This window comes from Pristiophorus japonicus, unplaced genomic scaffold (assembly GCF_044704955.1).
Source record: "Pristiophorus japonicus isolate sPriJap1 unplaced genomic scaffold, sPriJap1.hap1 HAP1_SCAFFOLD_576, whole genome shotgun sequence".
NCBI classification, from domain to species: domain Eukaryota; kingdom Metazoa; phylum Chordata; class Chondrichthyes; family Pristiophoridae; genus Pristiophorus; species Pristiophorus japonicus.
In genome coordinates, this window is record NW_027254484.1 from 187,337 (window position 1) to 198,911 (window position 11,575).

The 11,575-nt window shown below is 57.7% G+C and overlaps 1 protein-coding gene across 1 annotated transcript; it reads left to right on the forward strand.

Moving 5' to 3' along the window:
- Positions 1-241: 241 nt before the first annotated feature.
- LOC139254793 (zinc finger protein 271-like) lies at positions 242-2,485 on the forward strand. The gene is made up of 2 exons (XM_070873815.1): positions 242-1,018; positions 1,109-2,485. Exons 1-2 carry the CDS (start codon positions 242-244, stop codon positions 2,483-2,485), a joined length of 2,154 nt encoding a protein of 717 aa, XP_070729916.1.
- Positions 2,486-11,575: the final 9,090 nt, after the last annotated feature.

Sequence of the window (11,575 nt, forward strand, 5' to 3'; positions counted from 1 at the left end):
CCCACCCTCCGGAGCAAGAAGCCTCGACGGACAATCCATCGACCCCCCCCTCTGCCTCGGACTATTTATCTCGCCACTCGCGACCCCCCCTTGCCGGCTGTGACGATCGCGAGGGAGAGAGAAGAAGGGCGGTAGACGTGGGTACTCCGTCGGAAGGCGGGAGGGAGAGGAGGGAGACGGCGCGGGCGGCTGGCGATGCGCGCGGTCGGGTAGCGCCCCCACCCTCCCCCGCCCCGGGACGATGACGCGCCGGGCCCCGCTCCGCCGGGGGAGGCCCGGCCCGCCCGCCCCCCGCCGCCCCCACCGCTGCGGCGACTGCGGCAAGCGCTTCCCGGGCGCCTGGCCCCTCTGGCGCCACCGGGCCCTGCACCCGCCCCGCACGCCCTTCATCTGCTCCTCCTGCGGGCGGGGCTTCGGCTACTTCCCGCTGCTGGCCCGCCACCGCTGCCGGCCGCCGCCGTCGCCGCCGCCGACGACGCCGCCCGCCGGCGCGCCGGACCCGCGCGGCGACGCGCAGCGCTGCCGCTCCTGCGGCCTGGACTTTGCCCTGCCCGAGCTGCTGGCCCGCCACTCCTGCGAGCGCCAGCGCCCGTACCTGTGCCCGCTGTGCCCCAAGCGCTTCGCCACGCCCTGGTACCTCCAGAAGCACCGGCGCCGTCACGGGCGGCCCTCGGCCTTCGCCTGCCCCCAGTGCGGCAAGTCCTTCAAGGAGCGCTACGAGCTGGCCCGCCACGCCCTGGTCCACGACCCCTCCCGCCCCTACCGCTGCGACGCCTGCCCCCGCCGCTTCGCCCGGCCCCGGGGCCTGGCCTGCCACCGCCGGGCCGAGCACGGGCCCCCGCCCCGCCGCCCCTTCCGCTGCCGGGCCTGCGGCAAGGGCTACAGCCGCTCGGCCCACCTCCTGCGGCACCAGTACTCGCACACCGGCGAGCGGCCGTACCCGTGCCCCGAGTGCCTGCGGGCCTTCCGCGATCCCGGCACGCTCCGCCGTCACCGGCGCAACCACCAGAGGGCGCCGGTGGCGGCCTCCGCCGAATTGATCGCTCCCTCGTCGCCAACGTTGACGTCATTGGCCTCGTCGCCAACGTTGACGTCATTGGCCTCGTAGCCAACGTTGACGCCATTGGCCTCGTCGCCAACGTTGACGCCATTGGCCTCGTCGCCAACGTTGACATCATTGGCCTCGTCGCCAACGTCGACGACAACGTTGACATCATGGGCCTCGTCGCCAACGTTGACGCCATTGGCCTCGTCGCCAACGTTGACGTCATTGGCCTCGTCGCCAACGTTGACGCCGACCTCGCTCGGGCCCGCCCCGCCCTGCCCGGCCCCCGGCCCGACAACGGCGGCCAACGCGGACGGGCCCGCCCCCCTCCCCGAGCGCCCCAAGTGCGCCGTGTGCGGCAAGTCCTTCTGCGACCCCCAGGCCCTCTCCCGCCACCACCTGGCGGGCCACGCCGGCCAGGGCCCCTTCTCCTGCCCGCTGTGCCGGCTGACCTTCGAGGGGGCGGCCGAGCTCCAGGAGCACGCCTCCTCCTCCGCCGCCTCCTCGTCGCCGTTGCACCGGGGAGGAACGGGGGTGGCCCTGCACCCGCCGCTGCCCGCCCCCTTCCGCTGCGCCCAGTGCGGCCGCCGGTACAGCCGGGCCTCCCACCTCCTCCGCCACCAGCGCAGCCACACCGACGAGCGGCCCTTCGCCTGCCCGGCCTGCGGCAAGGGCTTCGTCAACTCCTACGAGCTGCTCCGCCACCGGTTGACTCACACCGACGAGGCCCCCTTCCCCTGCCCCCGCTGCGACAAGCGCTTCAAGCGGCCCCACTACCTGGCCCAGCACCTGCGCACCCACACCGACCAGACCCCCTACCCGTGCCCGCTGTGCCCCAAGCGCTTCAAGACCGCCTCCTACCTGCTCAAGCACCGGGGGCGCCACCTGCCCGACCCGCCGCGGCACGCTTGCCCGCACTGCGACAAGGGCTTCCGCTACCCCTACGAGCTGGCCCGCCACCTGCGGGCCCACTCGGACCGGGCCCCCTACCCCTGCCCCTCCTGCCCCCGCCGCTTCAAGAGCGGGCGGGACCGCGACCACCACGCCCGCCTCCACACGGGCGAGCGGCCCTACGTCTGCGGCCAGTGCGGCAAGGGCTTCACCCGCCCGTCGCTGCTGGGCCGGCACCGGCGCACCCACTCGCCGCTGCGCCCCCACGCCTGCCCCCGCTGCGGCCGGGCCTTCAAGGCCCCCGGGGGGCTGAGGGGCCACCGGGCCCGGCACTGCCGGGGGGGGCCGCCGACGCCGGAGGCCGGGGAGCAGCATGCGCAGAGCCGGCAACTGCCGCAGGGCTCGGAGAATGCGCATGCGCAGAGCCGGCAACTCCCGCAGGGTTCGGAGAATGCGCATGCGCAGAGCCGGCAACTTCCGCAGGGCTCAGAGAATGCGCATGCGCAGAGCCGGCAGCTGCCGCAGGGCTCGGAAAATGCGCATGCGTAGAGCCAGCAACTACCGCATTGCTCGGAGAATGTGCATGCGCAGAGCCGGCAGCTGCCGCAGGGCTCGGAGAATGCGCATGCGCAGAGCCGGCAACTACCGCAGGGCTCGGAAAATGCGCATGCGCAGAGCCGGCAACTACCACATTGCTCGGAAAATGCGCATGCGCAGAGCCGGCAACTACCACATTGCTCGGAAAATGCGCATGCGCAGAGCCGGCAACTACCACATTGCTCGGAAAATGCGCATGCGCAGAGCCGGCAACTACCACAGGCCCAAGGCCTCAAACTCCCACAGGGCTTAGAGGAGGCGCGTGCGCAGAACCGCGAACCCCCGCAGGCCCAAGGCCTGGAACTCCCGCAGGGCTACGAGGCCCCGTATGCTGACATCCGCCAACCCCCGGAGGCCAGCACCTCGGACGCCCCCCTCCCTGCGCGGGCGGCCAGCCCGGACTCCCCTGTCGCCCCCCGCCCCTACGACTGCGCCCTGTGCGGCCGCGACTTTGGCCGGCTGGTGGAGCTGCTCGGCCACCGTTGCCGTCGCCCGGCCCAGCACCAGCCCGCCTTTCCCTGCCCCCACTGCCCCGAGGCTTTTGCCCGGGCCTTTGAGCTGGCCTGTCACCTCCCCCGCCATGCGGCCGACCGGGCCCTGCCCTGTCCCCGCTGACCGAGGGGGGGGGGGCTGGGGTGGGGGCTTAACCCCCTCCCCCCACCCACGGGAGGGCGGGGGAGGGGTTGGGGTAAGAGTGGGCGGGGCTGGGATCCGGTCGTTGCTGGGCAGGTCGAGGGGGTCTTGTGTGGACTTGGTCCCAACTCCCCTCCCCCTCCGTCCCCTCTCCTCCCCTCCCCCTCCGTCCCCTCTCCTCCCCTCCCCCGCCGTTCCCTCTCCCCTCCCCCTACTGCACGTTGCAAACACTGAATTATCCCTCGATCGCGGACCGCACAGCTCCCCCACCTCCCCGCACCCCCACAAGCCCCTCGTGCCGCGCGGCGGGCTATTCGACTGCGGCGTGCATGGCCGCCCGCTCCCCACCTCCCCTGAAGAGGGCGCCGTTTGCAAGCTGGGGTCCGGGTGGGGGGTCTGGTGGGGGGAGGAGGTCAAGCGGACTCATGACCCCTTCGAACTCGACCCCTCCCCCGCCCGTGCTCACCTTCGCCCTCTTCTCCCCCACCCCGTCCCTCACAAATCCCATCTCAAGGCAAACACCAATCAGATCACCTCGTGCTCCTTACCCCCACCCCCCCTGCCCCGACGGGTACAGAGAGCCCCGCTCTCGCACACGCCCCGCACAGGCGCGCGGACCGGGGGCGTGAGACGATACGAGCGTTCCTGCTCCCTACCTCCGGAAGGCTCACGTGTGGGTGGGGAGGGGAGGGGCAAGGCCACACGTGTTTTCCCCCCCCCCACCCTCTCCCCACACACACACACATCCCCCCGCCCACCCCCCTCCCTCCCTCCGCGCTGGGGAGGGCGGAGAAACAACGTCTCAACCATGGGCCTGATGCCCCTCCAGTCGAATAGCCTGCACCCGCGGGTTCGCGCCTGGGAACAGGGGGCCGGCCGTGGGAATCGGGTTGAAATCCGGAGCGCGGAATGCGAGACGGCGGGGTGAGAGGGAGACCCGAGTCAGCTCTCGATCGAAGGTCTCCTCCTGAAAAATGTCTGCTGTTGTATGTGATGGTCGCTCTGTCTCTCCACTCCCTCTCTCACTTTCCCTCTCCCTCTCCCTCCCTCCCTCTCTCTCTCCCTCCTTCTCTCTCTCCCTCCCTCTCTCTCTCTCTCCCTCCCTCTCTCTCCCTCCCTCTCTCTCTATCTCTCCCTCCCTCTCTCCCTCCCTCTCCCTCTCTCTCCCTCCCTCTCTCTCTCTCTCTCTCCCTCTCCCTCTCTCCCTCTCTCTCCCCCTCCCTCTCCCTCTCTCCCTCCCTCTCCCTCTCTCCCTCTCCCTCTCTCCCCCACTCCCTCCCCCTCTGCTACCGCTGTACAAACCTGCTGTGACCAATAAAAAGATGGTTTTCTGCCCCCACTCTGACCCCGATGGGGAGCGTTATGTTTGTGTGCTGCATTTCCCCACATTGCCTGGTGAGCTGAATGGAGCCTCTGGTTGCGAGAGAAGAAGGAAGCGATTATTTAAATGGAGAAAGATTACAAAGTGCGGCAGTACAGCGGGACCTGGGGGTTACTTGTACATGAAACACAAAAGGTTAGTACGCAGGTACAGCAAGTGATCAGGAAGGGCCAATGGTATCTTGGCCTTTATTGCAAAGGGGGATGGAGTATAAAAGCAGGGAAGTCTTGCTCCAGTTACACAGGGTATTGGTGAGGCCACACCTGGAGTACTGCGTGCACAGTTTTGCTCTCCGTATTTACCAAAGGACACACTTTGCTTTGGAGGCAGTTCAGAGAAGGTTCACTCGGTCGATTCCGGGGATGAGGGGGTTGACTTATGAGGAAAGGTTGAGGAGGTTGGGCCTCTACTCATTGGAGTTCAGAAGAATGAGAGGTGATCTTATCGAAACGTATCAGATTATGAGGGGGGGCTCGACAAGGTGGATGCAGAGAGGATGTTCCCACTGATGGGGGAGACTGGAACTAGGGGGCATGGTCTTAGAATAAGGGGCCGCCCATTTAAAACTGAGATGAGGAGGAATTTCTTCTCTCAGAGGGTTGTAAATCTGTGGAACTTGCTGCCTCAGAGAGCTGTGGAAGCCGGGACATTGAATATATTTAAGGCAGAGATAGACAGTTTCTTAACCGATAAGGGGGCGGGCAGGGAAGTGGAGCTGGGTCCATGATCGGATCAGGCCACGATCGTATTAAATGGCGGGGCAGGGCTCGAGGGGCTGAATGGCCCACTCCTGCTCCTATTTCTGATGTGAGAATCCCAGTGGACCCAAACCCCCTTCCCTGCTCAGTGACCAAAGGGAGTTTGAGCAATCCTTCGATAAAGTACCACATGAGAGGTTACTGCGCAGGATAAAAGCTCGCGGGGTTTGGGGGTAATATATTAGCACGGATGGAGGATGGGCTCACTAACAGAGAACAGAGAGTCGGGACAACTGTTCATTCTCGTGTCGGCAATCAGTAACTAGTGGGGTGCCCCAGGGATCAATGCACCTAAATAAATGCTGCAAGAGGGCCCTGGGGCACTGAGGCCAAGTGGCTGGGGGTCAATATTACTGTTTGTACATTAATATGTCTCGAAATAGCTCCAAAACTCCCTCAATTGGGGCAGGGATGGAGGGAGGGCATCAGTGAGGGCTTAATATTACTGCCCGTATATTAATATATCTCATATATAGCACTTGCGATCACCAGGCAGCAATATTAATGTTTTAATTTGAACAGAGCTCGAAATATCTTAAAATTCCTCAATTTGCTTAAATTGAGGCAAGGTGTGAGGGAGGGTGACCTTCAAGGGTTAATATTACTGCCGGTATATTAATATATCTCATGTATAGCACTTGGGATCATCAGGAACCAATATTAATCTTTGTATATTAATATATACCTCAATACCGCCAACTCTCTCTCAATTGAGGCAAGGTGTGAGGGAGGGTGACCTTCAAGGGTTAATATTACTGCCGGTATATTAATATATCTCACTTGGGATAACCTGGGATCCATTTGAATCTTTCTACATTCATGTATCTCCGAAATAGCTCGCTGTGCTTCAATTGGGGCAGCCGGTGAGAGAGTACATCATCGAGGGGTTAATTTCTGACATATCAGGAGAGACTGGATCGACTGGGCTTATATTCACTGGAGTTTAGAAGGATGAGAGGGGGATCTGATAGGAAACATGTCAAATTCTGACGGGACTGGACAGGTTTAGATGCGGGAAGAATGTTCCCGATGTTGGGGAAGTCCAGAACCAGGGGCTCACACAGTCTAAGGATAAGGGATAAGCCATTTAGGACCCAGATGAGGAGAAACTTCTTCACCCAGAGAATTGTGAACCTGTGGAATTCTCTACCACAGAAAGTGGATGCATTGGTGGTCATTTTCCAACATTCGATAGACTCTGGATCAGTCCCTATGGACTGGAGGGTAGTTAATGTAACCCCACTTTTAAAAAAGGAGGGAGATAGAAAATGAGTAATTATAGACCGGTTAGCCTGACATCAGTCGTGGGGAAAATGTTGGAATCAATTATTAAAGATGTAATAGCAGCGCATTTGGAAAGCAGGGACAGGATCGGTCCAAGTCAACATGGATTTATGAAAGGGGAAATCATGCTTGAAAGATCTTCTGGGATTTTTTGAGGATGTAACTCGTAGAGTGGACAAGGGAGAACCAGTGGATGTGGTGTATTTGGACTGACAAAAGGCTTTTGACAAGGTCCCACACAAGAGATTGGTGTGAAAAATTAAAGCACATGGTATTGGGGGTAATGTACTGACGGGGATCGAGAACTGGTTGGCAGACAGGAAGCAGAGAGTCGGGATAAACGGGTCCTTTTCAGAACGGCAGGCAGTGACTAGTGGGGTACCGCAGGGATCAGTGCTGGGACCCCAGCTATTTACAATATACATTAATGATTTGGACGAAGGAATTGAGTGTAATATCTCCAAGTTTGCAGATGACACTAAGCTGGGTGGCGGTGTGAGCTGTGAGGAGGATGCTAAGAGGCTGCAGGGTGACTTGGACAGGTTAGGTGAGTGGGGCAAATGCATGGCAGATGCAGTATAATGTGGATAAATGTGAGGTGATCCACTTTGGGGGCAAAAACAGGAAGGCAGAATATTATCTGAATGGTGACAGATTAGGAAAAGGGGAGGTGCAACGAGACCTGGGTGTCATGGGACATCAGTCATTGAAAGTTGGCCATGCAGGTACAGCAGGCGGTGAAGAAGGCAAATGGTATGTTGGCCTTCATAGCGAGAGGATTTGAGTATAGGAGCAGGGAGGTCTTACTGCAGTTGTACAGGGCCTTGGTGAGGCCACACCTGGAATATTGTGTTCAGTTTTGGTCTCCTAATCTGAGGAAGGACATTCTTGCTGTTGAGGGAGTGCAGCGAAGGTTCACCAGACTGATTCCCGGGATGGCAGGACTGACATATGAAGAAAGACTGGATCGACTGGGCTTATATTCACTGGAGTTTAGAAGAATGAGGGGGGGATCTCATAGAAACATATAAAATTCTGACGGGACTGGACAGGTTAGATGCAGGAAGAATGTTCCCGATGTTGGGGAAATCCAGAACCAGGGGCTCACACAGTCTAAGGATAAGGGGTAAGCCATTTAGGACCGAGATGTGGAGAAACTTCTTCACCCAGAGAATTGTGAACCTGTGGAATTCTCTACCACAGAAAGTTGTTGGGGGCCAGTTCGTTGGATATCTTCAAAAGGGAGTTAGATGTGGCCCTTACGGCTAAAGGGATCAGGGGGGTATGGAGAGAAGGCAGGAGTGGGGTACTGAAGTTGCATGTTCAGCCATGATCATATTGAATGGTGGGGCAGGCTCGAAGGACCCAATGGCCTGCTCCTGCACCTATTTTCTATGTTTCTATGTCTCTAACTATGCTGTAATTGGGGCAGTGAGTGAGAGAGGGCATATTGACGGGTTTAATATTAGTGTCTGTATTTTAATACATCTCATACTTCGCACATGGAGCACTTGGGGATAATGAGACAATATTAATGTCTAAATATCGTAAAATATCTCTCTCTGTTTAAATTGGGGCAGAGAGTATATAACGGAATGAGTATAAGGGTTAATATCACTTGTCGACATCTCATCGTTAGAGGCAGCCCCTTGGAATCGAGGAAGACTTGTTTCCACTCTTAAAAACGAGGCCTAAGGTGGCTGAATAGTCCAATACGGGAGTCGCAGTCCCTGTCACGGGGTGGGACAGATAGACGTTGAGGGAAAGGGGACGGTGGGACAGATAGACGTTGAGGGAAGGGGAGGGTGGGACAGATAGACGTTGAGGGAAGGGGAGGGTGGGACAGATAGACGTTGAGGGAAGGGGAGGGTGGGACAGATAGACGTTGAGGGAAGGGGAGGGTGGGACAGATAGACGTTGAGGGAAAGGGGAGGGTGGGACAGATAGACGTTGAGGGAAGGGGAGGGTGGGACAGATATGAGGTTGAGGGAAAGGGGAGGGTGGGACAGGTTTGCCGCACGCTCCTTCCGCTGCCTTGCGCTTGCTTTCTGCGTGCTCGCAATTGGCGACGAGACTCGAGGTGCTCGGCGCCCTCCCGGATGCACTTCCACCACTTAGGGGCGGACTGGTCTTTGGGCCAGGGGGGACTCCCATGTGTCGGTGGTGGGGGGGGGGGTGTTGCACTTTATCAGGGGAGTGGGTGTGTCCCTTGCAGAACGTTTCCTCTGCCCACCTTGGGGCTCGCGCGCCCGTGCAGGAGTTCCGAGTCGAGCGCTCGCTTCGGGAGTCTGGTGTCTGGGGGGCGGGCGGGGGGAACATGCGGACAATATCTGAATATATTTACAGATAGATTTATATCAACGGAATGAGATCAATATCTGTCCATCAATCTATCTGTACATACACCAACGGGGGAATGAGTCAGCGAGGGAACTATTCAGGGGCATAATATTACTCTTCTATATTGATAAAGCTCAAAATATATTAATTGGGGCACTTGGGATATTCCCGGGGTCAATATTGATTTTTGAGCGTCCAAAATCCAGAGTTCCAAAATTCGGAATGTTTCGGAATCCAGACTCCCCCCCCGCCCTCCTCGGCTCCCCCGCTCTCCCCTCCCCCACTAACCTCAGCTGGCCAACCCCACCAACCTCAGCCCAGGCAACGACGTTCCGGAATCCGGAAATCCCCCGGAATCCGGAGCGGCCTCTCCACCTGTACGTTTACTCGATCTCAAAATATCTTAAAACAGCTCAATAGGCTGCAATTGGGGCAGTGAGAGAGAGAGAGAGAGAGAGAGAGAGAGGGGGGAGTAATCTGGGATTAAATATTCGTCGCCAACGATTAATATCTCTGTGACTGTATCGATTGGGGAACTTGGGATAATCGGGAAACAATATTTAATCTTTGTGTATTATTCCCTGTATGTACAAAAGCAGGGAAGTCTTGCTCCAGTTACACAGGGTATTGGTGAGGCCACACCTGGAGTACTGCGTGCACAGTTTTGCTCTCCGTATTTACCAAAGGACACACTTTGCTTTGGAGGCAGTTCAGAGAAGGTTCACTCGGTCGATTCCGGGGATGAGGGGGTTTGACTTATGAGGAAAGGTTGAGCAGGTTGGGCCTCTACTCATTGGAGTTCAGAAGAATGAGAGGTGATCTTATCGAAACGTATCAGATTATGAGGCGGGGGCTCGACAAGGTGGATGCAGAGAGGATGTTCCCACTGATGGGGGAGACTAGAACTAGGGGGCATGGTCTTAGAATAAGGGGCCGCCCATTTAAAACTGAGATGAGGAGGAATTTCTTCTCTCAGAGGGTTGTAAATCTGTGGAACTCGCTGCCTCAGAGAGCTGTGGAAGCCGGGACATTGAATATATTTAAGACAGAGATAGACAGTTTCTTAACCGATAAGGGGGCGGGCAGGGAAGTGGAGCTGGGTCCATGATCGGATCAGGCCACGATGGTATTAAATGGTGGAGCAGGGCTCGAGGGGCCGAATGGCCCACTCCTGGCTCCTATTTCTGATGTGAGAATCCCAGTGGACCCAAACCCCCTTCCCTGCTCAGTGACCGAAGGGAGTTTGAGCAATCCTTCGATAAAGTACCACATGAGAGGTTACTGCGCAGGATAAAAGCTCGCGGGGTTTGGGGGTAATATATTAGCACGGATGGAGGATGGGCTCACTAACAGAGAACAGAGAGTCGGGACAACTGTTCATTCTCGGGTCGGCAATCAGTAACTAGTGGGGTGCCCCAGGGATCAGTGCTGGGGCCTCAGCTATTTACTGCACAAAATAAGTTCACGGGGTTGGGGGGTAATATATTAGCACGGATAGAGGATTGGTTAACTAACAGAGAACAGAGAGTCGGGGTAAATGGTTCATTCTCGGGTTGGCAAACAGTGACTTGTGGGGTTCCCCCAGGGATCAGTGCTGGGGTCCCAACTATTTACAATCTCTTTTAACGACTTGGAAGAAGGGACCCAGTGTAAAGTAGCCAAGTTTGCTGACGACGCAAAGATGTGAGGAACAGCAATGTGTGAGCAGGCTGGGCCTCTGCTCATTGGGGTTTAGGAGCATGAAGAATTCGAAAGCCTTCATTCAATTTGTGTCCAAAATTGTTATCGATCTCAGCCTTAAATGTATTCAATGTCCCGGCTTCCACAGCTCTCTGAGGCAGCGAGTTCCACAGATTTACGAGAAGAAATTCCTCCTTATCTCAGTTTTAAATGGGCGGCCCCTTATTCTAAGACCATGCCCCCTAGTTCTAGTCTCCCCCATCAGTGGGGAACATCCTCTCTGCATCCACCTTGTCGAGCCCCCCCCCCTCATAATCTGATACCTTTCGATAAGATCACCTCCCGTTCTTCTAACCATCGCTGAATGCCTCGTATTAACCATTGTGGGTCACCATTGACCAGAAACTAAACCGGAAGAGCCGCATAAATATTCCGGCGACAACAGCAGGTCAGAGGCTGGCTATTCTGCGACCGAGTGCCTCACCTCCCGACTCCCCCGAAGGCTCTCCAATGTCGACAAGGCACAAGTCAGGAGCATCAGGCGATGGGACGCTCTCCAGTTGCCTGGATGAGTTCCAGCTCCCGACAAACGCTCGAGAAGTTGACCTCAGTCGCGGGTAAGATGTTGGAATCAATTTATTAAGGACGTCACAGCAGCGCATTTGGAAAGAGGTGACAGGATGGGTCCAAGTCAGCATGGATTTGTGAAAGGGAAATCGCGCTTGACAAATCTTCTGGGATTTTTTGAGGATGTTTCCAGCAGAGTGGACAAGGGGGAACCAGTGGATGTGGTATATTTGGACTTTCAGAAGGCTTTCGACAAGGTCCCACACAAGAGATTGGTGTGCAAAATTAAAGCACATGGTATTGGGGGTAATGTACTGACGGGGATCGAGAACTGGTTGGCAGACAGGAAGCAGAGAGTCGGGATAAACGGGTCCTTTTCAGAATGGCAGGCAGTGACTA